Genomic DNA, 25,626 nt, shown 5'->3' with positions numbered 1-25,626 from the left:
TGATACCTTAATGGGTCATTTCTTAAACAGTCTTTGCATGTAATTTTTCACGAAAAGCGTACGTGTGTATTTGGAATCTTCCTTAAGATATTTTAAAAATCAAATCTAAACACATTTATTGTACAAGTTAATTGTCCTTTTAAAAATTTCCAACTCAGCAGCCTGTAAATATTAATTTGTAAAGTTTTTACATCACAATATATGTATGTGCAATTTTGTGACTTTTTACGTAAAATACATGCAGTATTTCTTTTTTGTTTTTGGCATACGTATTACGAGATTAACTGCACTGTATGAATCGATTTCTGGTTGTATCTCATCTATCAAGCCCTGGTTACAAAACGGCTGCCCGGCTAGGATTAGAATCTCGGTCTCCCGATATGCAGCCATACCGGGATTCGAACCCGGAACCCCTTACAGGGCTAGTTCTGTCCTGACCGAGATTGCACATCATCTACTGAGTAGATTCGTACCGTGACATATAAGTTATACGTGTAATTTCAAGTATGTGTAATTAGATTCAAACGTCTTATTCATTCGCAACAAATAGCAACCACACTTTATTTGATGTATTATGGTATTTAAAAGGAATATATATGATTGTTATTTCAAAAATAATAATTGATCTTTATAATAAATGCTGACTTATTTTCTCGTTTTTTTTAGGTTTTGCCTTGTGACTTTTCACTTATAATTTATCACTTTTTCCTTATGACTTTCATCTTTTGACTTATAACTTTTGCTATTTGCTGTTACTCTTTGCCTTGGTATATACACATTAGTTTTACTTGATTTTAGATTAATGCAAAATAAGCAAATGTATGATACAATCACCAAAACGCAAAGGAGCACATCAGCCGAGAGTGGTGATGAAGTCATATGATGTTTACAAGTATATATTTAGCCACTAGCCTCATTTTTGCATTAGAATTATTGCATTCATATGTTTTTATCATAGTTGATCGTTTTTACGTGAAAAATCAACATCAATTGTTAATGTGAAATCATATGTATAGAAGTTTCAATTCGGGACATTAATTTATAAGTGCCATCTGCAGCATTAAGTATTAAAGTAAATAAACTATTCTTGATAAATAGCGAATTTTTTATTCAGATTAAACAGTTCTGAGCTATTTTCTAGATTACAAATTTTTATTAACATTTTACATCTTGAAATAGATTATTTAATTAGTCACGGTTGACTGGTACGCTAATTGTCCGTGTTGACTATTAAAGAGGGTACAAGCGTTAGGCATTATAATACATTGAATTAAAGGAGATATATGTACGGAATATTATGTAGTAGTAGCTTTTTAAGGCTTTGTATTTTGCTACAAGCAGCGGTGGAATATTGATACTCGCAAAACCGAAGGTCGAGTGAGATATAAATTTTTCCAATGTTGCAAGTAGAAAAATGCATAGCCTCAGAAAGCTTCTACAACATAATTTTACTTTTATTATCTGCCTTTTCGTTATTAGTAAAAATGATTTTCATTCAACTACACTTCTATAAGAAATTTCAGAAAATGAAAAATAAAATTTATGACTGACGGATGAATAACGTAATTTATGCAAAACCGGCGACGCTTCTTATAATTTTTGGTTCCCGTTTCCTAATGCTACGTAAGACACAGCTAAGATCGGAACCAATGTCAAAAATAATCCGGCATTTCCATATATGGTGCCGTATTTGTCGCTAACATAATACGGAATTTTCTATATTTTGGAAGAAAATTTATAGGTATAAAATAAAATTTAGAAAACGGTTTTGACACAAATATGACTTTGAAAACTCTTGATAATTTCTACTTCAAACTTGTACTTATTTACATTATCATATTAAATCTGGTCCTGAATTGATAAAAAGACATTGTCCTCATGTGTTGACAATTTATTATTGTGTTATTGTAACTTTGTTATAACCAAAATAAACTTGTAATTTACCACCGGAATAAACAGTATTTAGATGATACAGAGAATTTATTTATCTATGTAGAGATAGTATTCCATTAAAATTATAAGTAAGGGATTGAAAGGAGCAAAGTAGAAATAGAGTAGCAATCACTATAGAAGTTAACTAATTGGAACCAGCCAACTCCCTCAACAGACTACCTAAATATACCTCTACGAGAGACCACACTACCAAAGGTTCTTACCTCACGGTCTAGACCGTGACAGGTTGGCAGAGCTATCAATAATTTTTTGGAATAACTGCATTTAAACAGATAACAACAAACATTTTTTATTCTACAACCGTGCTTTATTTTGTTTAACAAAATTGTTGTCTTGTCAGAAAACAAATGTATTAGATAGGCAAAACAAATTGAATTTGAGCTTCATTATATTTAATTTAAAAAAGAGATAAGAAATACAGAGGTAAGCATTTTTTTTCTAAAATAGCACACATGCCTTACTTAAAAGCTAACACTAAGGAACAGCTAAAAATAAACACTGCCATCAACAAAAACATCAAGTATTTACGTCACAGAAGACATATATACATGCAATATTTCTACAAAACAACACATCGTTGATACATTACTGATGAAAAACTAAGAAAATCATGAGTGTTCTAACGAAGCTTTTGATAAATTAGATGAACTAGCAACGCTAGAGTGTTTGTATTATTAATGAAGTCAAGATTTTTAAAATCATTGTCAGAGCGTTATTTCTTCATTTCAAAATGTTCAAAAGAGAGAGAAAAACAAACACAGTCTCTAGCTAAAAATTTCCTAGTTAAATTTAAGAAACTGTATACACTGTACATTGTATAATGTATATATTAAATAACGTCCACAAGGTTGGTTTTGTTTTCCGAAGAATAACCGACTTTATATGTAATGGAAATGTCATAGTCTTTCGAAATGAGCATACCCCCAACCCACAGCATGTCGAAAAAGGGAATGTTTAAGTTAGGAGAACGATTAAATGTTATAATCAAAAGTTTTGTTAACAACACAATGCACTCTGTCTCGCCAGTAAATTCAAGTTGATGCCTTCAACAGTTTTTGAGATAATTATGAGTTTAACAAAATCTAAGTATGAAAAAAAACAACAACAAAGGGGACTTTCTAAAATGTAGCTGTAATAGCAAGAAGTATGTTTCTTTCAGCCTCACAAAGCTATATGATCATGAAAAGTTTGATTTCGATACCTTTCTTTTAAGTTTTAAAATTAAAATGGGCAAATACTGAAAATTATGAGAGCCAGAATTATGAATTCATGATTTTTCACACTTTTTTCTGTCTCACCATGACCTGTCTATCGATACAAGTTTTATTCCATATTGGAGATATGGACAGTATAAAATAAATGTGGCGGGACGTGACATTGCGTGTTTCCAATAAAGCGTCCACAGTTAGTAGTGGGGTTAAAACTTGAAAATTATCGAGCGTCTGAAACAAGTGTGAAAAGGTAACACTCGCATTCCAAAAATGTCTGAATAATTCCATAGACAATAACGAAGAAAACCAAATCACCAGTGATTTATGACTTATGGATTTTGTTATTGTCCCACGTGCTTGCCTCATAATTTACGAGGAAAATATGGTAGAATATGACAACAATTCAGACGAGGTAAGTTCATTTACCTAAGTTTCCTGGAGACTTATTTAAAAAACAAAATATGAGGGCTCATATGCAAGAACAAAATGTTATTCTTATATAAGCCTTTTAAATTGATTAAGAAAAGAAAATACTTTGCTTGCATTGCATTGCATTGGGTATCTATTTTTTCTTTTGATTTCCGGAACAGGGATATATAATCTCAAATTGACATACAGCGTATGAATCAAACGCTTTATTTTTTATATGGGTCCCAGTTTTAAATCCAAACCAGTCTCGCATTGTTGTTTGCTGCAGTTTCAATCGGTTTTCACCCGTAGTGAATATAGACCAAATTATATAGGCCTTATTTTGACAAAGATATTTGTGGTTAAGAAGTTTCATGAAACATGCTATTTCAAAAAACAATAATCATACAGCTTTGAAACTTCACACACTTGTTTATAACACGCTCTAAGTTAGAAATCTCTGAATTGCATTGTTATCAAATTATGGCTCTTTTTCGACTTGACTTTGAATTTATGGTTTAGAATTTTCATGAAAAATGGTTTCTCAAACACTATTTTAGCGATTCCTTTGAAACTTAAAACACATATTAAGTGTTGACATCTAAGATCAATGACCAAGTTTCGTATGAGTGGCGCACAATTTGACATATTTTATGCTCATTTTTAAAGCTAAAATGTTTTGTCAGATGGTTTATGAAATATGGTCCAATAAACCAGTTATGATATAGTATTGAAACTTTATTCACTTGTTCAGTATCAATAACTTAGGACACATACCAAGTACAAAGTACATGTTATTTGTATATAAACTTTTGTATACAGTTATGTATTAAGGGATTTTTTGTATTTCATTTTGTATATATATGTATTTCATTTTAATTGAGATAACACATACTTTTAATGTTTTCAATTTAAATTCTAGTAAAGCTACCTGTGGGAATAAAGGACGTGTTGTCGAATGGTTTCAACTACAAAGCAGTTGCAAGAGCATCAGCAATACATATTTGTCAAGTTTTCGGAGCCAGTTTAGAAGACTTAGAAGTTTCATTGCAAACAGCGTTCATTCCGAGTGAAAAGTAGTACAGTTTAGCAAATGAACTTACCTCGTCTGAATTGTTGTCATATTCTACCATATTTTCCTCGTAAATTATGAGGCAAGCACGTGGGACAATAACAAAATCCATAAGTCATAAATCAAAAGTCATAAATCAAAAGTCATAAATCAAAAGTCATAAATCAAAAGTCATAAGAAAATAGTAAAATAAATCTATAAGTCGAAACTCAAAAGTGACCCTCCAAGGCTTCCATAAAAACACCATAAAGTGTGTGTATTTTAGATACAGTCGGTCGAACGTATAGCGGTGCGATACTTTTTTTAAGCGCGATGAAATGGTGCGATACGGAATAATAGCGGATTTAAGAATGTAACAGTCATTGACTATTAAAATGGCAAAATTTGTGTTGACGATGTGGGGCTCAGACCTACGTGTATTTCCTCGAAATCATAGAAGTTTTGGTACAATAGTAAAAAAGGTCGAGGACTGCTGGAACAATAAGAATAATAAGACTTCATACGTCGATCAGATGTTCTAATGTTACACAATTGCATGTACATTGTTTGTAGAAAAATAATGAAAAAAGTGAATCTTACGTGCAATTTAATTAGAAGCAATGCTATTTTATGAAGCATCATTTCATCTGATCATATTTTAGATATTTTACATGGTAATTAAAGTTTTGTAATTGTTGTCGTTGGTAATATTTGTAAACTAAAGTAAACTATTATACATGTACTTTTATACATGTATACTGTTAATATTCTGTTTTATTATTTCCTAAACTATTATATTTCCTAAAGTCTAGCCTATTCATACTATTCTATATTCTATTATTTTACTTGTATATACATGTACAAAATTATTACGACTTGCACTTTATCAGCTGCCATACCTCGCAAGTTAATATCAGCAAATTGTTACTATCAATAAATTTATAACAATAAAATACAAAGAGTAGTCACCTGATTTTTACAAAAGAACAGGGAGAAATTGTTTTTGACTAAATAAAATAACAAAATAGAATAGGTCTCATAAGATATAAACAGCCAGATAATTTAAAAGTGTAATTTTAAATACCATGCATGATTTACTTATCATAAAATAGCAAAGCTTTACACTTAAAAAAATGTAAAAGTATCCCTAAATTCAATGACTTATCCATAGGGATACATTATTAATTCATTTTATAAAATTGCATTGTTGCTTTTTAAGATGTCATGATTTGTATATTACATTTTATTGAGCAACGTTATTATATGTTTGAATTTTTGAGATAACGGAAAAATAAATGTGGCCTTTAATTGTTTAATAATTGATATGCTTTTATTTTCAGATTTTTAGGTCTTCTCACAAATATAGTCGCCGGTTTCTACCGTCGACTAATAAATAAAAGATACGTTTGTGATATAAAGCGTGTGAGTTTAGCACGAAGAACGACATATGATATTCAGCACGACATTTCATCTTTACCAAATGTTTTGATGGCACGACATTGGACAGGACATTAAGCACGACATTTAATCTTTACCAAATGTTCTGATGGCACGACATTGGACAGGACATTCAGCAAGACATTAAATCTTAACCAAATGTTCTGCAGGCACGACATTGGAAGGGCATTCAGCACGACATTGCAGCTTAACTGAATGTTCTGCTGGCACGACATTGGATAGGACATACAGCAGGACATTGAAGCTTAACTGAATGTTAGAAATAGCTTTTGTTAGTATTTTATAATGTACATTAAGCAGTCTTAATGGTCGCAAACTTGACAATTTTGATAAATCCTTATTTGGAATCAGAGAAACTAAATTGGCTGAAACAGTTATTTTCAAAAGAAAAAGTAAGAGCACAAATCAAATCATCTTTTCAGAATATTATGTAAAACTGTACGCTTTAAGGAACTCCACTAGGGTCTAAAAGCCTAAAATCATACAATTTGAATTTTTACATAGATCAGCGTGGACACTTAAAACAAAAAGATGTGCCGATTTTGCGACTCCGTAAATATGGTATTGCACGGCCGTGCATATATTTTGACGTGACGTCATTAGCGTTATACAAACATAGTGTAAAGACGAGCTAAATGTAAGCGTTATACTATAGGCGCGTCAAAGAAAAATGACTCTTATTTCACTTGAAAGGTCTTTATTTTGGGTATGTGATAAAAAGGATATTAAATTCGTGTAAGTTCATTACTGAATTTATTGCACGAGTTGAATAAAATAATATAATGCTCGCCAGATGCTCGCATAATATAATTTTATTCAACTCGTGCAATAATTTAAGTATTGAACCTACACTCATTCAATATCCTCTATACATATGATAATAAAGAAATATAATCAGAAATAAATTGTTAATCGTATTTTTGAACCATTCTTAGGCCAATTTGAGTGAAAGTGTCAATCTTTGTTAATTTTTCAAAGTTAAAAAATCGGAGTGCGCGAATGGTCTGATATTTTGCACACAAGCAAACTTGACAATTTTTTCAAGACTCACATCAAGTGAAACATTAATCTCGAAATAATATTTCTTGTCATGTGAAGAATCCTCAGTGGGGGTCCTTTTAAAATTCTGAGCCTAGACTTTTCATTTTTCATATCTTTTATGGTGGTTTTGCATTCAACGGAGTAATACTTCGTTGTCGCAAATTTTTCGTCATCACATAGTTTTGGTGTAAATGAAACTGTTGTAAATTGAGGTCGTTTCTCCTTGAATATTACCAAGATATTGAATCGTTATGTTTTTTCTGCAGACCTTGGTTACCGCCGTTAACAGTTACCCTCGAGCTAGATATTATGGTCTGTTCCGGGAGCCGGTGAAAGATCCTTATAATGTAATCTAATAGAAAACAAAACATGGAAGTAGTTTCTATGGAATGATTGTTTATTAAAGAACAAAATACTGAAAATTGCATATAATCCGTATTTACATCATTAAGAAAACACAAAATACAACTATACAATAACAACAGCGAAGTATAACCCTTTTTGATAAACAGAAAATGTCTAAAACCTTCTGCATAAATATATCAAAACATGACACGACGGTTTGTGCTTCATTCCAAAGATGGAATCCAATCAAGTGAATAGGTATCCCCCTTTATGAAATAACCCATAATCTGCAGTATTTGAGCTTTGGTTTAATAAGGGATTTCAATGTCAAAATACAAAGAAAGAGGTAGCGACAGAATAGCGCCTTGTCAAACACCACTGATGCGCTCTATATCGTTGGAAACTTGTATGATCATTTTATTTTCCAGCAGGGTAGGGGTTAAACGATCATTATATCTAGATGATTTAACCAAATATATGCCATTTTTGTTTGATATTGCAAATGTAGTATGATCATTTAATATTGCATAGATAAAGTTTTGAAAAACAATAAAAAGGACGTTATTTTTACGTGAAAGACTGCTATTTATTACGAGAACGATAGTATAAGAAAGAACTGTTTTATGACAAATAAAATGGATTTTTTTAAATATCTTTTGCACCATAATCAAAATCAAAGGATGCAAATTGTATATACTGGGAATAATAATTTTAATACAAAGTTAACATCTTTGCCTTCAGATGAGCCAAAATATTTCAAAGAAATAAAACTTGAGAAAAAATTTTTAAGATTAAACTTGATAATTTTTTAAAGATTTTTAGACAAGTAAAATATTCAAAATTCAAGCAGATTATATTTATGTTATGTGCGATAAATATCTGATTTTGCAGTATTTATCACTATATTTCTACTGCGTTACTAACGCAGTAAGGGCGTTATTTGACTTTTTTTATTTATGTGGATTGTAAGTGCTGTGTAATGTGTAAATTATTTACTTTGTCTACCTCACAATATTTTGCATTTGAATAAATTTTCAAAATTTTCATGAAAATTAGCAGAATCTGGCATGCTGCTTTAAAGTTAGTCATTAAATTGTCATATTTTATGGATTTTTATCCGAAAAAATATTGCTTATATATTAATACTCTTATTCAATTTATTATGCTCAGCTATACTAATAATACTTAGAAAAATTGTAGCATTTTATTGAAGTAGTTTAATGTAGTAGTAATAATAAAACTTACAATAATAATAATTAATATGAATACAAAATAACATGTACATGTATTGCCATTTTTTGATGATCCTAAAACACAAACTGCAAATCAAAGACACTGTTGCAGAGCTGGGCTACACTGTGTCCGTGAATTTCATGTTTATTATGCTATGAAGATATAATTGCTGACATCAAAATAAAAATGTACTGTTTCAAAAATTGGTTGGAAAGGTGCAACAAGGAAAATTCAGTTCAAAGGTAGAAACCTCAAGCAACTATGAACACTATTGTTAATATTAGAAATAAAGAATGTGTACAGCAAACATAATTTTATTTATGGTCCAAAGACACTTTCCCTTACTGGCAAGACTCATCATAGTTTATACGGATTTATTTTAGTTCCATAGTGTCGGAAGTTATAAGCTTATTGAAACATTCTCAACTTCGTTCATGGAACCAACCATTACTAAGCAATGAGTGTAAAATGTCTTGCTCAAGGAAACAACGACCAGTTTGCCCTTGACAGGGTTTGGAACCCACGCGGCTAGCAATCGTTTGGTTGCTAGTTAACGCATTAACCACTCGACCATGTCGCCACTAAGGTTCGTCTTGATTGAACACTAAATCTTTATCTGGAATTTTATGAATTTCTGGAAAACACTCGATGGCAAGCTCGTTGGATTTGAAGTTTAATCCTTCCTTTTTCTTGGATGACGGTAATTGTTTCTTACACCCATTTTTGTCTTTCACCGGTTTGTCGTATTCATGGTGAGTGTTTGTCAGGTGATTTTTATCATACGACTTTGAATGAACTAATGGCTTTTGATAAGAATTTGCATTGCTTTCCGTAACGACGTCGACAGAATCGTTTGTAATTACTTCAAAATGATCCTCCTCACATTTACCACGAGTGTCTGCAGTATCATCTGAATTAAGATGATTTTGTAGCACTATATCAACTTCATCTTTAACACTACCACTCGCTCCCACACTCAATGTACTCTTTGAGTGTTCATTAATCAAAATACCACAGTCCGTTCCACTGTGACTAAACAAATCCATCAGTGAAGACGGTGAAGTAGTGCTCTCCTTGGAACCGGTACCACTTGAGGTGCAGCTCACGGATGTTTCGGCAGTAGTCTCACCTGACCGATTGTTAGAGGTCAAATCATCACCCCTAGATCCACTGCCGAGAAGTGACGACAGCATTCTTTTTCGTTCTTTAGTGTATTTTTTTCTGTTAACTTCGTCATAATACTTTGACACGTTGTCTTCTTCTTGGCTAATCACGACATTATTTACTCTTGTAGGTTCAATGAAGGCTGCAATAAAGGTAAACAATGTATTACGTTGACAGGAACAGCCATGTAATCAGTCCGATAAAAAGGAACTGTCACGTGATACATTATAGTACGTAAAACGGAATAAACAGAATAAAATATAGAAATTACCAAAATCAAACATCTTCTGTTCTAACGAACATGCTATTTTTTTTATTTCAAAACATTTTTAAGAAGTTTTATGAAACATTCTCCATTTCCGGAAACGACGATTTATTCAAAAGTTTATCTTTTTCAAGATGACGATCAAATGATTTAGCATGTAGTCACTTGGAGGAATAAAAGTGTGCAATGATTGATCAATTAACTTACTAGATTCGAAAATTATTTGCCTTTGATACAAGTACCAGGTCAACCTACTATTCCGTGCTGTCAGGCATTTTATTTGTATTTGTTAATAAAACCCCTTAAATTTGAATAAACTGTTCTAAATTCAATGCAGAGCGTATCCATTTCACATATCCAAGGTTTTTAATATTTGTTTTAATTATTTTATTCGTAAACTCAAACACCTGAACAAAATTGTGACATTTGATCGCGTGCTAAAGAAAAGATTTATGAGACATTTGATTGTGTCGTAAAGAATATTTTTATGTGGCGATCGCGTGGAAATTTATCGCGTGGTAAAGAATAGTTTTATGTGACAATTGATCGCGTGGTAGAGAATTGTTTTAAGTGTCGATTGATCGCGTGGTAAAGAAAAGTTATATGTGACAATTTATCGCGTGGTTAAGAATAATTGTATGTGTAATTTATCGCGTGGTAAAGAATAGTTTTATGTGACAATTTATCGCGTGGTAAAGAATAGTTTTATGTGACGATCGCGTGGTAAAGAATAGTTTTATGTGGCGATCGCGTGGTAAAAAATAGTTTTATGTGACTAAATTGCATAGTAAAGAATAGATATAAAACGATTAATTGCACAGAAATGTAAAAACATTGTTGAAAATGCTTATGACCATTTATTTAATGTTGTTGTTTTTTGTGTAATAAACATACTTAAAATAAACAAGATAGTAGTTCAAGTACAGACCTAAATGGATACTTATCAAAATAATCATAAATTGTTTATTACACATTGACATAATATAAAGGGTAACATACCACGGAATGACTTGTAATTTCCTTGATCCTGAAATGAAAGTTAATATATATGTATAATCAGCAATATATATATCGCTATTTTACGATATAAGTTACAGTAAAGGTAAGATAAAGATAAATAAATAGTTAAAGATCCAGCAATTAGTTAACTACAGAATGGCATTCCTTTACCAGGCTAAATACCATAAATGGATTTGTTCATCTGGACAAAACCATTCATCATTTTTACGAAAAATTTTAAAATAAGTTCTAATTAAATAGCGAAAGTGCCGACAATAACCGGACGGTAAGTTCGTGCCGGCTGATCTCGGTCTGCACTTATCGCAGACGCTAGCAAGCTTTGGGTTAAAGGTAAAAAGCTTAAATTGGGTTCATTCTTGTAATTAAGGTAGACCACTCCTATTGAATTCGGCAAAGTTCGTTCGTTAACGGTTATTTAAGCGCTATTTTTGTACAAATCAATTTTTTTTTACCTTAGACTTTGTCTGTGGTCTTTGAACTCCACAACATGATCGTACACACAAATAACGAACCTAAAACAACAAGAGATAACAACGAAAAAATTAGTAATTAAACTGCATGGTGAAGTAAACTTTGATGTTTGGTCAATAACTGTTGCCACCTTCACTATATTTAATTTCTAAGCAGTCATACTTTAAAAATAAAGAAAAATTAATGCAGACGACATAATTATTTCATTAGCCATCGAACAATCAAGCGATTGGGGCCATACTGTATGTAATTTCTTTCCTTTCTTTAGATTTATTTTTCATGTATTGAAAACGGTGCATGCATATAGATAGGTCCTGGAACCCTGTAAACAACTTATAGATATTTCTTTTATTTAAATTCTTATTTGACTTCGACTTGATTCGCATTAAAATTCTTTACTTTATTTGCTCGATTAAAAATTTATCGATTATAACAAAACCTGTAATACGTACATGTTTGTTCATGACACAGCGGAATACCAGCAGCAGAAGACACTGAAAATAAAAATACATGTATATAAAACAGTGTCATTTCTTTAAATAACTTGACAGATATTCTTATTATTTTTTTGCACTTTGTTGTTTGTTCATAGCTTTATTCTGATAATTTTTTGTTTGTATTAGATTAAAGTCACGCCGACATTATAATTATGGTGACTTTCCAGCTTTCATGGAAGACAGGAAGACTTCATGTGCCCCCAAGGCATCATTTTGGTCACAAGCTGGCAGATGGACAGTACCAATTGCAACGACCAGCGCAGCTTCCTTGAAATGATAAATCCATAGTCCCTGGCGATATTCAAATGTATTACTTATTTATCTAACTCCAATTACTAATTTTGTCAGTGAAATAAAATAAATACATTTTCAACTGTTTTTAAATTCTTATTCTTAAAATCTGGATATATAACAAACAAAGACATTAAGAAAACTCACTAGAGATAACTGGAATGTAATTGTGCAGGCCACATGTGGAATATAACTCGACGATTCCAGAGACACACTAGAACCGATCGCCAATAACAAAAATGATAATAGAATAACATTCTTGATAATGGATTTCCTGCAAAATAAAGAAAAAAATTTTTTTTTCATTATTTAAGGCATAAAAGCACGAAATTTGAAAATCTTATAAATATGAAGTGAATCACATAAGATAGAAAGTATCTGTAAGGGTTATAAAAAATTTATTTATAAGTAGAAGAATGAAAATTGACTTTTGTGCACTTGAGGGTAAAGCGTTGCAACGTTTTTCAATGTCATCGGACCTATATTGAAACAGATATCGATTTGATGTCACCCCAATACAGAGTCCTGCTGGTTGGCAATATTTTTAACGTAACAACGAAACTATAAACTACAACAAGAGCTGGTTGCACCGGGTGATGTTCCCCGAATAGGATTTGGACACAGGAAGGGATATACCTCTGGTAGTGTCAGAGTTATGTCACAGACAAAGTTGAAAGTGTAAAAACAAGGTAGAGACCCAATTGTTGCGCGCGACACGCCGTCTCATTATGGTGATCATTCTGTGAAATAGTTGTAAAATCCGACTTCAAATAACGAAGTTATGGGCCGGACACGAATTCGGGACGTACGGACGGACTGACTGACGGACGGACAACCCGGCGGCTATATGCTCCCTCGATTTTTTCGGGGTATGTATAAAACGTGGATTTGAATATTTAGTGCTTCATCCAGTGCCGTAAACGCATTTTTGTTAAACGCGACTTTAAGCTCCTGTAAGAGGATTTTTCTGTTGAGTTACATCAACGTGTTTATAATAAATAAAATTCAATCAAAACATAAGCGCAACTGAAAAGATGAATTGAATCAAATTCAATAACTTACACGTATATCTTTCTTTCTGCATAGCGCCATTCTTCTGTCCATTTTCTTAAAGACCACGCACAGAGAGTGAGCAATAAAATGTATATCTAGAAAATAGAATCAAACATGAATTCATTAAGTAATTCAGAAGAAATAAAATTAAGAAACTATTTTAAAAAAGAAAACAAAATACATCACCCCACCCCTTCCAAATAATTAAATACAATAGATAAAATAATAAAAAATAAAATAAATAATTGTTAATGAAATAAAAATAAAAAGTCTTCCAAATGCAAAAAAAAAAATAAACTCATAAAATTTGAAAATCATACATACATCAATGGCGGCACGTAAAACTTATAAAAATAACCTGATAATTAAGACACATTACCAAACATTAATTTATTATAAAATCCATATTTTTAGCTATACCTCAATTTTTAGTTAAAAAAAACGTTTAGAAACTTTTCAATGTTAGGTTAATAGAGAGAATATTTTGGAGGAAAAAAACCTGAAAATATTAAAAGCCAGTTAAATACTTACAGATAAATCCAAACCAAGAATCAAGACGAATACTAGAAACTCAATCGTGTCTTTATTCAACCAGCAACTGAAAAGAAATTAAACATTCACCATTAAACTCCCCAGTTTGTGTAATAGATTTGACCTACTTCCGGTTTAGAGCAGTCACAATATTTCTTGATTTAGACTATAAATACAAAAACACTTACATGTGCAAGGGATATGAACATGTTGATTTTTGAATTTTGAAAAACATGTTTGCAAACATAATAATAACGTTACGCGTAATATATGGGAGAATTCCGAGCAAGGGAATGGTTGACAGACAGACAACTGGACACAAAGGAAGCGCTAACAAACAAACTTGTTATTGAAAGACATAATGTACAAATATTTGTCCGACCGCTGAGCATGATAAGTAATCAAGAGGACAGTGGTTCGATCCACGGGTGAGGCGTTATTTCTCCATGCCAACTGATCTCGGACCTTGAGACTTATGGTGATTTATCACTGATTCAGAAATCACGTGGGATCAGAAATCGTTCACTTTGGGAAAAAAAGGTAATTGAGCCGCGTAACGACAAAACCAACATAATGCGTTTGCGACCAGCATAGACCCAGACCAGCCTGCGCATCCGCGCAGTCTGATCAGGATCCATGCTGTTCGCTTACAAACCCTTTTACAAGTAGAGAAACTGATAGCGAACAGCATGGATCCTGATCCATGCTGGTCGCAAACCCACTATGTTGGTTTTGTCGTGACACGGCTCAAATAAAAAACAACAACAACAAAACCCCAAAGAAAACCTTACATAAGATGACACGAGTTCTGAAGATTATCATCTAAGTATTTCGACACGGTCACGGTGGGCACCATCAAACATACTGGAATACCTGAAAAGATGGGTGAAAATTGACACATATGATCTTAAACACGACTTGTCCGCGTACAGTGCGTTCACTTTTCTCAGTGCTGGAAGCATAACTTTGCAAATACTAATTTTAAGATTATCGTTCCTTTTATGACAATAGACACTGTATACCTTGTATACCACGTTTGGAGCGAAAAACTTTTATAGTTTCCTGAGAAAATAGACCTTTAAGAAAAGGTAAACCTATGCCGACGCAAACGCCGACGAGAGGGTCGTGGCATTAGGTCCACTTTTTTCTCAGGAAAGTGGAGCTAAGGTCCACGTTTAAAAATCGATCAGAAATGCTAAAGAGTGTTGGGGCTTGGTTTGATATTTCAATAGCAATATTATGTTGATAGAGGGCGTTTAAAGTATATACATGTACAATGGAACAACTAAGAATAAGTTTTTTTGCCAGTAAAAAGGAAGAAAGAAGAAGAAAAATTAAAACGAAAAATATTTACCCCCTCGCGGGTTACGTTACGATACGGTACAATTAGGTGCACCTTAAGCATGCTGGAAATGTGTTCATAAGGCATTAAAGAGAAGAACTTGTAGTAAGGAGTCTTTATTTAAAATGACATTTTGCCTATCTAAGTGTACATGCTGAGTGAATAGGATAAAGTCAAATAACTTCAAATTTTGCTTTATTTTCAATTTTATATTTTGCTTTGCAAAAATAATCAATAGTTTTCTTGCATCATGGAAATATCTTTTAATATCCCATCGATATCTTTTGTTTGATTAAAAGAGTAGGGTGGTGTTTTATATTTTATCCTATCAATAAATGGTCAGTCACCATTATAATGGCCAGTGTTTAAAAGCATATAATTTAATCACTTAAAATTTATAAGGAACAAAAATGAGTATATACACTATTATACTAACCCCAACAAATAATAGCAAATTTCATCTTAGTCAAAAATATCAGCTTGATATTGTAGGTGATCACAAACAGGTGAAACATTTCCAGTGTTAAGGCTACTATTGCTACATAGAATGAAAACGTCAAAACTCTTCCGAGTACTTCACTAAAAACCTGAAATAAATATGCATGAACAAATGTACATTTATCTGTATCTTCAGCCACATTTCAGTATCTACTGTAATCGTTAAGTAAGCAGCCTTACAACACGAAGTCAACAGTTAACAACATGAGGTTAGGAATCAAGGAACCGGAAATTGGCAATTTAGCAACCGGAAATTAGCAATTTAGTAAAATAGGTAACTATCAATTTACAAAAATATTGCGTTAACGTTATCAGCATAAATATATATCAGTTAACATAAATTGTGTGTTTACCTGATCAGCATATGTACCTATCACTTTACGTAAATCGTGTGTTTACCTGATCAGCATAGGTATATATCAGTTTGTATAAATTGTGTGTTTACCTGATCAGCATAGGTATATATCAGTTTACATAAATTGTGTGTTTACCCGATTAGCATAGGAATATATATCAGTTTACATAAATTATGTGTTTACCCAATCAGAATTATTTATGTATATATCAATTTACATTAATGGTTTGTTTAGCTGGTCAGCAAAATTATATATCAATTCACATGAATCGTATGTTTACCTGGTCAGCGTTGGCACATATCAGTTTATATAAAGGTTGGGCACTTGATCAGTATCTGTATAACGCAGTTTACATTAATCATTTATTACATTAATCATTTATTACATTAATCATTTATTACATTAATCATTTATTACATTAATCATTTGTTTACCTGGTCAGCATTGGTATATACCAAACAGATGAGTGCAGCGAGTGTTGCCAGCAATATACTGCACACAAAACTGAAGTGTACTGTATGAATCTCAACATTCAAATTGCTGAAAAAAAAATCAAACCATTTTATATTTGTAACAAATGTGTTGATTGTGTTTGTGCTTTCAGCACCAGTCTTTTACAATATTTTACTTGTACCCTGCATGACAGTAACCATAAGTAATGTTTCTACCATAAGTATATATATGCAAACATGTCCTGTATATTAAGAAATTTTAAAGGCACATTATGCTTAAGAATTTTTTCTTTCTTTGGAAAAGACAAGCATGTTTTTTTGAAATAATAGTGCATTAAAAGATTAAGAACATGTGAAATGCTTTACACCTGAAGAAAATAGCGTTGAATGTGATAACATTTCTGAAAAAGGTAGCTAAATGTAAATAAAGTGGCATTTTGACTTAGAACAAAATGCTTTACTATATGTGCACTTATTTCCAAGGGCAAAAGAAGTAAAAGGAAGCTCAAGTATATGGCGAATGAGTATTTTGTTTTGAAACTGTCAAACATTGAGAGCTTCTGACACGGGTTAATGATCCTTTAAAGGTTATTTCTATAGTCTGTATAAGTATTGAAAATCAGAAAGCTCCTAAGCCCACCATGACGTAGACATGTTCTGTTGTTAAAAATATTTGTCAATCAAAATCATATTTCAAAGTAAATTTTAAAAAAAAAATAAATTTTACTGCTCAGATTAAATTGTAACTATTTTATCATTACGTATCACTTCTAACAAAATTTAAGAACTTTTAATTTACCCAATTGTCCTTATATAAACCACACAGGCAATGGAGACTAACACCAGCGAAAAAGAATAACTCAATATAAGCGGTACACTTATATCTTTCACCGAGTTAGTTTGTGGTTTGTCCTGAAATATAGAAAATAGTAGAATATTACACGAAAGACTGTCAAAGACATGAAGGTTATTTTATGACACATTACCGTCGCTTAAATAAGGTTTAAGGATGGATAATGATATTGCTGATGAAAGCATACCCTACTAGTTACGTTGTAACCTTTCAGAGGTCACACCTCCTATCATTTTCTCACATGATACCAGATGACAAAACCCATAAGCACGCGGACGCAGAATGGTTGACATGTTTTAAAATGACGTACAAATATTATATTAACAAAACACTGTGACTATTTTAAAAATACGTTCAAAATATGTCAATGAAACACGTGGTGGATACATTAAAAAAATGACGTACAAAAACATTAATTAAACACTTATTTAGATGATTATGTACAGATAATATTAATGAAACTCTTCTAGTAAATCTAAAAACGACGTACAGATATATTTGAAGGGATCATCCCAGCAATGAAATGACCGGGTAGCCGACATTCACAAATAGTTTGATCTACGCGAGATTCTCTCGTCACACAACCTTCTTCTGTCCACTGTCCGCTGTAAATATTCCTGAAAAAAGGAGAGAGAAAATACATTTGTATAACAGGAATACCAAATTTGTATCGTTTTGTCATCATATCGTTCCCACGTTAAAAATTATCTCGTTCCAACGAGATGTTATCTCGTGATTCACGAGATAAATAAAGAACTGCACTTGTTACCTCTGTGCTTTACTTGACCTATTACCTCGCAATAGTTAATAAAAAAATGTTTTTCTAGAAATAAAACATTTTACAAAAATAAACATCATAAATTTATGACTGAATTCCTAAAATTTATAAAAAAAATGTGACAAAACAAAATTGATTCATCATAAATTTAACTAACTTACCGAACATCAAATTCCCATTTCAAACACACTGTTGTATTGTACCTAATTTTCTGAGACTGAAAGGAAAGGAAACAACCTTAATATAACGTTCAATAGTGTATCTAATTTGCCATATATAACCAGATGTGGTACTTCATTAAATGCCATCATGTTAGAACATTTGTTAATTAGTTAATTAAGAAGGTCAGACTATTTCTTTAATTCACCAGTAGAAAGAATCCCACAAGGAGTGATAACTTCTTTCATGTGAGGTAGCTATCTTACGGAAGGTTAGCGGCTCCACTGAAGTGCACACGTGCGCCCTAGATAATGTAAGTACGTGCAACTGAGGTCCCGTACCAAATCCCCCCTCCAGTGTTATCCTGTAAAAAGGCTTTATAGTAAATAAAATTGTACGCGTACTTGAAACAAAACTTTTTAAAAAAATGAAGTAAATTACGTATTCATGGTGATCTATATGAAATCTAGCTGTTGGGTTTCTGTAGCTAGTGATGTCATCAACACGGTGTGCCACTGAATAAACCGGCGAAACTGGCTCAAACTCAATCCTGAAAGGCAACATAAAACATATATACTTTACAAATCCGAACTTCGCTCTGCATGTCCTACATTGAAGCTTTAAAAATCTATTGTCAAATTATCAGTTTGCATTTCTTCCACCTAGTACAATAAAAGAATATTTTTAAAAAGGTCAAGACGAAACAAGAAACTAGAATTGTACTGCATTCATATCAAATGTAATGATCAGTTGAAAACTACATTTACATAACATTTGAATTTTACGAACAAACAAAGATATTCTCGCAATGTAGATGCTGGAAGCGAAAAAAGACACAAAGTTATTTGACAGACAGAGCAGTAACAATTCTGTTTATAACAAATGATATACATTATGTGTCAAAATTACGAAGAAATGAAAGAAAACAAACAAATAAACAACAAACCTTTTATTTTTGTTGTTGATCAAATCTCTATATGATAACAATTCTTCTAGATACATTGAACGTATGCTTAAAGTTTTCACCTTCATAGATGATGGCATAACTAAAATAAATACAAGAGCTCTCTGTAGGACAATGTGCTCGATTATTCTTTGTGCTTTACAGTAAAACAAGTGCTCGGATAATGTTAAATTTTCAAAAAGGGCAAGATTCTGTCACAATCCATGTTATAGTTATGGGTCTTGGATAGCGACCTTCTTTTTTTGTTTTGGGTTTTTACGTCACATCGACACAGTATAGGTCATATCGCGACGTTCCAGCTTTACTGGTGGAGGAAGACCTCAGGTGCCCTTCCGTGCATTATTTCAGGCACGAAAGGGCACCTGAGTAGAACCACCGACGTTCCATAAGCTAGCTGGATAGCTTCCTCACATGAAAGAATCCAAAGTCCCTGTCGGGATTCGAACCCACAGCGGTGAGGGGCAAGTGGTTTGAAGTCAACGACCTTAACCACTCGGCCACGGACGCCCCTAGCGACCTTCTAACATGCTCTCAAATCACTGTCCATTCCCTTTAATAGATTTGGAGATTCCAATTTGCACTAACACAACAAACAAAAGAGAAAGGACTTTGCATAAAATTACGTTTTTATCTTACCATAAAACGTTTTGTTGATTACTCAATGGAAGTAATGAATGTATAAAAAACAACTTCATTTCATAATTGAGTTTTAAATATCATGAAATAATAAAAGATACACTATTTAACGTTAAAGTAAATGTACTTAAAGGTAAAACGCGAGACTTCGCGAACTTTCGAGTAGCGTCTTGAGTTGTTAATATTTCAGATTAGACTCCGTTAATTTTATTCCAATAGTTTCGGTCATTTTTTTGTACACACGACGTCAAAGTTGACCATTAAAGCCCGTTTTGGAACATGACATCGCTGCGTATCCTTGGCAACTGTTACGGGTATCACAACTACTTCTCGAAAGTTCGCGAAGGGTCGCGTTCTAACTCAATTAAAAGATATTAGGAAGTAACTATGCCATTGAAACTTGTCGTGCTCGATTTACTACTTCCATCATTAGAACAATAACTTTTAATTACCAAGTTCCTTATTTTGCTTGTTAACTGCATAACCTGTTATACATGTTGCACATGGTACCTCTGTCAGCAGCTCCTCTTTCATAACTTCAATAAAAAAAAACATAACGATATATCGCATCGAATAATCGATTATCGAAAATTTCGAAATCGCTTACGCGCTGATATGTCAAAATAAACTTTCCAAAATAACTTTTTTTTTATAAGTATAGAGTATACAAAAGACCATGGCTGATATGGCATATGGACATCTTCATGTAAATTTATTCTTAGTTGGTCGGTTTTGTTATGCCACCATGATTTCCAAATAAAAATAAGTGTTAAACTATTCATTACGTTTCTAATAAGTATACATTGAAGTGTAAGGAAAGTCTTTAAAAATGATAAAAATGTTCATGTTTTATAATGTTGCTAAAGGTTATTTAATGACACAAAAAAAGTTTATCATGAAAGTTTTAAAATGCTGCAAAAGGTTTTAAATTGCTGCAAAGGGTTTTATATTGCTGCAAGATGTTTAAGAATGTTTTATAATGATGAAATTTGCTTTTAAATGAAGGTTTTATTACAACAAAATGTCCTTACAATGTTACAAAATGTTTTTTTAGAAGGGAAAACATATTCAATTTTGCAAATGTTATATAAAGACACACACGGTTTAAAATATTACAAAAAATTATAGATTGTGCTACAAAAAAGTTTTTATCATGCTGAAAAATATTTCGTAAAACTAAAAAAATGAATAATAATAAAAAAGTTTATTTATATTATAAAGCAGAAATTAGACTAAAAAAGATTTTAATTTTTTCTGTACCGATTTCAGGGGATAACACATCTAATGGTTCAGAAAACTGTAGTTGTTTGATAGCCCCGGTAATCAGGGTGTGCACGGTTTGTACGATACTTGGTCCAACCATGATGTCCGACTTCTCATCAACTGTTGCATCAGACGACCTCTGCAGGATGGCTCCCATCAAATCAACCAAACGCTTGATAAATATAATATGAGCCGCGTCACGACAAAACCAAAGTAATGCGTTTGCGACCAGCATGGATCAAGACCAGCCTGCGCATCCGCGCAGTCTGATCAGGATCCATGCTGTTCGCTATCAGTTTCTCTACTTGTAATAGGGTTGGTAAGAGAACAGCATGGATCCTGATCAGACTGCGCGGATGCGCAGGCTGGTCTGGATCCATGCTGGTCGCAAACGCATTACGTTGGTTTTGTCGTGACGCGGCTCATATCTTTTTTGAAAAAGCTCACAAAAGTGCTCGGTTCAATAAGTCGGGCGCTTTGTTAATGCTAAAAAGTCGCTTTGAAGAGAAATAAAGTAACTAGCATCGTTTGTTAAATAAACTTAACAACATAGAATAGACAGTAAACTAGAACTATCACTAAATGTGATTAATACCCCCACAAGACTGCTTCGGAAATGAGGATGTTACTAGTAACAGAATACCTTGTAAAAGAATTGAAATATAGAGTTATGGTTGTGGGCAATTAAAGATAGTTGTGGTTCTTGTATATTGCATTTCCTTTCAATGTGGTTGACCATTGAAGAAGTTTTATTGAATTACTCTGTAATAAGTCCAGAAATACAAAGAAAAGGAACAAAGGGCAATAACTCTATAAATACTGAAGATGGAGTTATAGTTCTTGTGCACTGCACTTCCTCCCTCTTTTTGTGCTTGACCATTGTATGAAGTTGTTTTGAATTTCAACCAGTACATTTTAAGTTATGCTCCAGACAAGGAAAAGTATCAAAGGGCAGTAACTCTGTATTTTGTCAAAATGGAGTTATGGCTCTTATGCACTGCACTTCCTTTTAATGTCCTTGACAACTGTATGAAGTTGTATTGAATTCCAAACAGTAGTTTTCAAGTTATGCTCTGGACAAGGAAAAGTAACAAAGGGCAATAACTCTGTAATTTGTCAAGATGGAGTTATGGTTCTTGAGCACTGCACTTCCTCTCAATGTGCTTTACCATTGTATGAAGTTATATTGAATTCCAACCATTAGTCTTCAAGTTATGCTCCGGACAAAAAAAAGCAATGGAAAAGTAACAAAGGGCAGTAACTCTGTAATTAGTCAAGATGGAGTTATGGTTCTTGTGCATTGCACTTCCTCTCAATGTGCTTGACCATTGTATGAAGTTATAATGAATTCCAACCATTAGTCTTCAAGTTATACTCCGGACAAAAGAAAGCAATGGAAAAGTAACAAAGGGCAATAACTCTGTAATTACTTTAGATAGAGTTATGGTTCTTATGCACTGCACTTCCCCTTACTGTGTTTGACAATTGTATGAAGTTGTTTTGAATTCCAACCAGTAGTTTTCAAGTTATGCTCTGGACAAGGAAAAGTAACAAAGGGCAATAACTCTGTAATTAGTCAAGACAGAGTTATGGTTCTTGTGCACTGCACTTCCTCTCAATGTGCTTGACCATTGTATGTAGTTATATTGAATTCCAACCATTAGTCTTCAAGGTATGGTCCGGACAAAAGAAAGCAATGGAAAAGTAACAAAGGGCAATAACTCTGTAATTACTTTAGATAGAGTTATGGTTCTTGTGCACTGCACTTCCCCTTATTGTGTTTGACAATTGTATGACGTTGTTTTGAATTCCAACCAGTAGTGTTCAAGTTATGCCCCGGACAAGGAAAAGTAACAAAGGGCAATTACTCTGTAATTAGTCAAGATAGAGTTATGGTTCTTGTGCACTGCACTTCCTCTCAATGTGCTTGACCATTGTATGTAGTTATATTGAATTCCAACCATAAGTCTTCAAGTTATGGTCCGGACAAAAGAAAGCAATGGAAAAGTAACAAAGGGCTATAACTCTGTAATTACTTTAGATAGAGTTATGGTTCTTGTGCACTGCACTTCCCCTTATTGTGTTTGACAATTGTATGAAGTTGTTTTGAATTCCAACCAGTAGTTTTCAAGTTATGCCCCGGACAAGGAAAAGTAACAAAGGGCAATAACTCTGTAATTAGTCAAGATAGAGTTATGGCTCTTGTGCACTGCACTTCCTCTCAATGTGCTTGGCCATTGTATGTAGTTATATTGAATTCCAACTATTAGTCTTCAAGTTATGGTCCGGACAAGGAAAATGCAACGGACGTCTGGACCGACCGACCGACCGACCGACCGCCCGACCGACCGACCAACCGACCACCGGGTGACTCCTATATACCCCCCCAAACTTCGTTTTTGGGGGTATAATTACAATAAATACTTGGTTATTGCATGTTAGTCTTACGCGAATTCGCTAAAAATCAAGAACAAATTTACATAGTTATATCCATGTTATTATTTGATGTCAGAAGAACTTAACTTGGAAAAACAATAGTAAATATACCAGCAAAAGCAACACAAGGAATGTCGATCAACTCAGGATTGCTCCAGTTTCAATCACAATTAGCTTAGTTCCTTAAGTTTTCGAGTTTCGAGCACAGCAAAAGTTGTTTTTTTTTTTTGGATGATTAGGTTTGGCGAATCGTCATTAAAATTGGGCGAGTCGTTTAGTACGAATCGTCAGTTGGGCGAATCGTTCCATTACCCTTTTGTGGGCTATAACACGCCTGTTGTTTATTATAAAATACTGAACATCATCCGATATCTTTCTGCACTAGTAAAGATTGGAAACTACCTTGTAGCCGTAATAAAACCGGTATGACTTAAGACCGACTTTCAACTCATTTTACCTGTGCTTGTATTTTCTTTTCGTCTATTTTAACCAGTTGGGGAAATGACTTCATGTGACTCAGCAATTCTTTTAGTATCCCAGCAACCATGTCAACATCCCCGGCATAAAGCATGGCATCTTCGTTTTTGGATAAGACGAACGTATACAAGTCATCAAATATGTCAGACAGGTTCTTCTGTTGGTAGCCATTGCGGACAAGTTCCAACTGAAAAACGTTCATTTAAAAGCTAAACTAAAACACTCAAGCACCGTCCTAACAAACGTGATTCAAATAAAGTTCGTGCTGTATTTATTCAAACAAAGCACATTAATGAATTTCAGTTGTTTCATGCATAGCATGGACCATAGAAAAGGAAAACATGAACCTGGTTCACTAAGATGTATAACAAAACAGACTTGATATAACTATATCTATTGAGATGGGGAACGGGGTACTCGGAATAGGGCATTGAGCTATAGAGCAGTTTAATCTGTTACACCAAAACAGCCATATTTTTTAACAATGATCAGTTTTTAGATGGCACTGCCTATAAACCATGCTGAGACTATGATATATGGAACAAGATATATAAAACATGATTTATGGAACAAGATATATAAAACATGATTTAAGGAACAAGAAAAATAAAACATAATACATGGAACATGATATATAAAACATGATATATAAAACATAATATATGGAACAAGGTATATAGAAAATGATATAAAACATGATATATGTAACATGATATATGTAACATGATATACATAGAACATGATATATAAAGCATGATATATGGAACAAGGTATATAGAAAATGATATAAAACATGATAAATGTAACATGATATATGTAACATGATATATAAAACATGATATATAGAACATGATATGTAGAATATGATATATAAAACATGATTTATAGAACATGATATATAAACATGATATATAGAACATGATATATAGAGATACCCAATTTTTCATTGAATTCAATTTTTTAAATCTTTCGTTTTTACAGTTAATTTTAAATGATGTAGCTAAACTTCGCGGCAACTAACCGAGGCAGCACAATTATTGACAGCAATGCCTTAAAATGTCTTTTCAGTTCCGCGAAATAAATAAGCAGCATATTTTATTGGTTCTCTACCTATATGGGGTTTACAAACAGAAAAACAAAAAAAATCTTTTGACAAATACATATACTTGGCTATTGGCTACTTACTTCATCGTAGGTATTAATCAGCTGTAGAGATTGACACTTTGAAAAGTTTGGCTCGGTCCACTTGCAGTTTCGTTGCGTGACGTCACATTCGCAATGGCGTCTTGCGTAACCTTAAAATACAATATACGTGTATCGTACCGAATATCTAACATTCTTAATAATAAATATAAAGAATAATTTAAGTAAACTAAGCTTTAATTTATCCCATGTAATTTATCCCATTAAAAACTGGTCT

At 32.8% G+C, this 25,626-nt stretch overlaps 1 protein-coding gene across 2 annotated transcripts in view; it reads right to left on the bottom strand.

The window, feature by feature from the left end:
- Positions 1-7,498: 7,498 nt before the first annotated feature.
- The window catches only part of LOC132716804 (uncharacterized), a 44,511-nt gene continuing 26,383 nt past the window's right edge, over positions 7,499-25,626 (bottom strand). For both annotated transcript variants that reach the window (XM_060700139.1, XM_060700140.1), the window contains 19 exons: positions 25,392-25,501; positions 24,187-24,393; positions 21,291-21,465; positions 20,483-20,566; positions 19,377-19,476; positions 18,872-18,980; positions 18,433-18,488; positions 17,984-18,110; positions 17,440-17,552; positions 16,623-16,728; positions 15,771-15,921; positions 14,784-14,865; positions 13,993-14,059; positions 13,471-13,556; positions 12,556-12,682; positions 12,073-12,114; positions 11,602-11,661; positions 11,129-11,156; positions 7,499-10,006 (listed from right to left, as the gene is read on the bottom strand). In XM_060700139.1, the coding sequence (XP_060556122.1) occupies positions 9,282-10,006; positions 11,129-11,156; positions 11,602-11,661; positions 12,073-12,114; positions 12,556-12,682; positions 13,471-13,556; positions 13,993-14,059; positions 14,784-14,865; positions 15,771-15,921; positions 16,623-16,728; positions 17,440-17,552; positions 17,984-18,110; positions 18,433-18,488; positions 18,872-18,980; positions 19,377-19,476; positions 20,483-20,566; positions 21,291-21,465; positions 24,187-24,393; positions 25,392-25,501 (2,555 nt within the window). In that variant the 3' untranslated portion in view covers positions 7,499-9,281. The remainder of the gene's footprint in view (positions 10,007-11,128; positions 11,157-11,601; positions 11,662-12,072; positions 12,115-12,555; positions 12,683-13,470; positions 13,557-13,992; positions 14,060-14,783; positions 14,866-15,770; positions 15,922-16,622; positions 16,729-17,439; positions 17,553-17,983; positions 18,111-18,432; positions 18,489-18,871; positions 18,981-19,376; positions 19,477-20,482; positions 20,567-21,290; positions 21,466-24,186; positions 24,394-25,391; positions 25,502-25,626) is intronic.

The sequence above is a fragment of the Ruditapes philippinarum genome, unplaced genomic scaffold, assembly GCF_026571515.1.
Source record: "Ruditapes philippinarum isolate M1 unplaced genomic scaffold, ASM2657151v2 ctg1937_1_1_1_1, whole genome shotgun sequence".
Lineage (NCBI taxonomy): Eukaryota > Metazoa > Mollusca > Bivalvia > Venerida > Veneridae > Ruditapes > Ruditapes philippinarum.
Note: the sequence above shows the minus strand (reverse complement) of the source record. Positions and strands in the feature narration are given on the sequence as shown.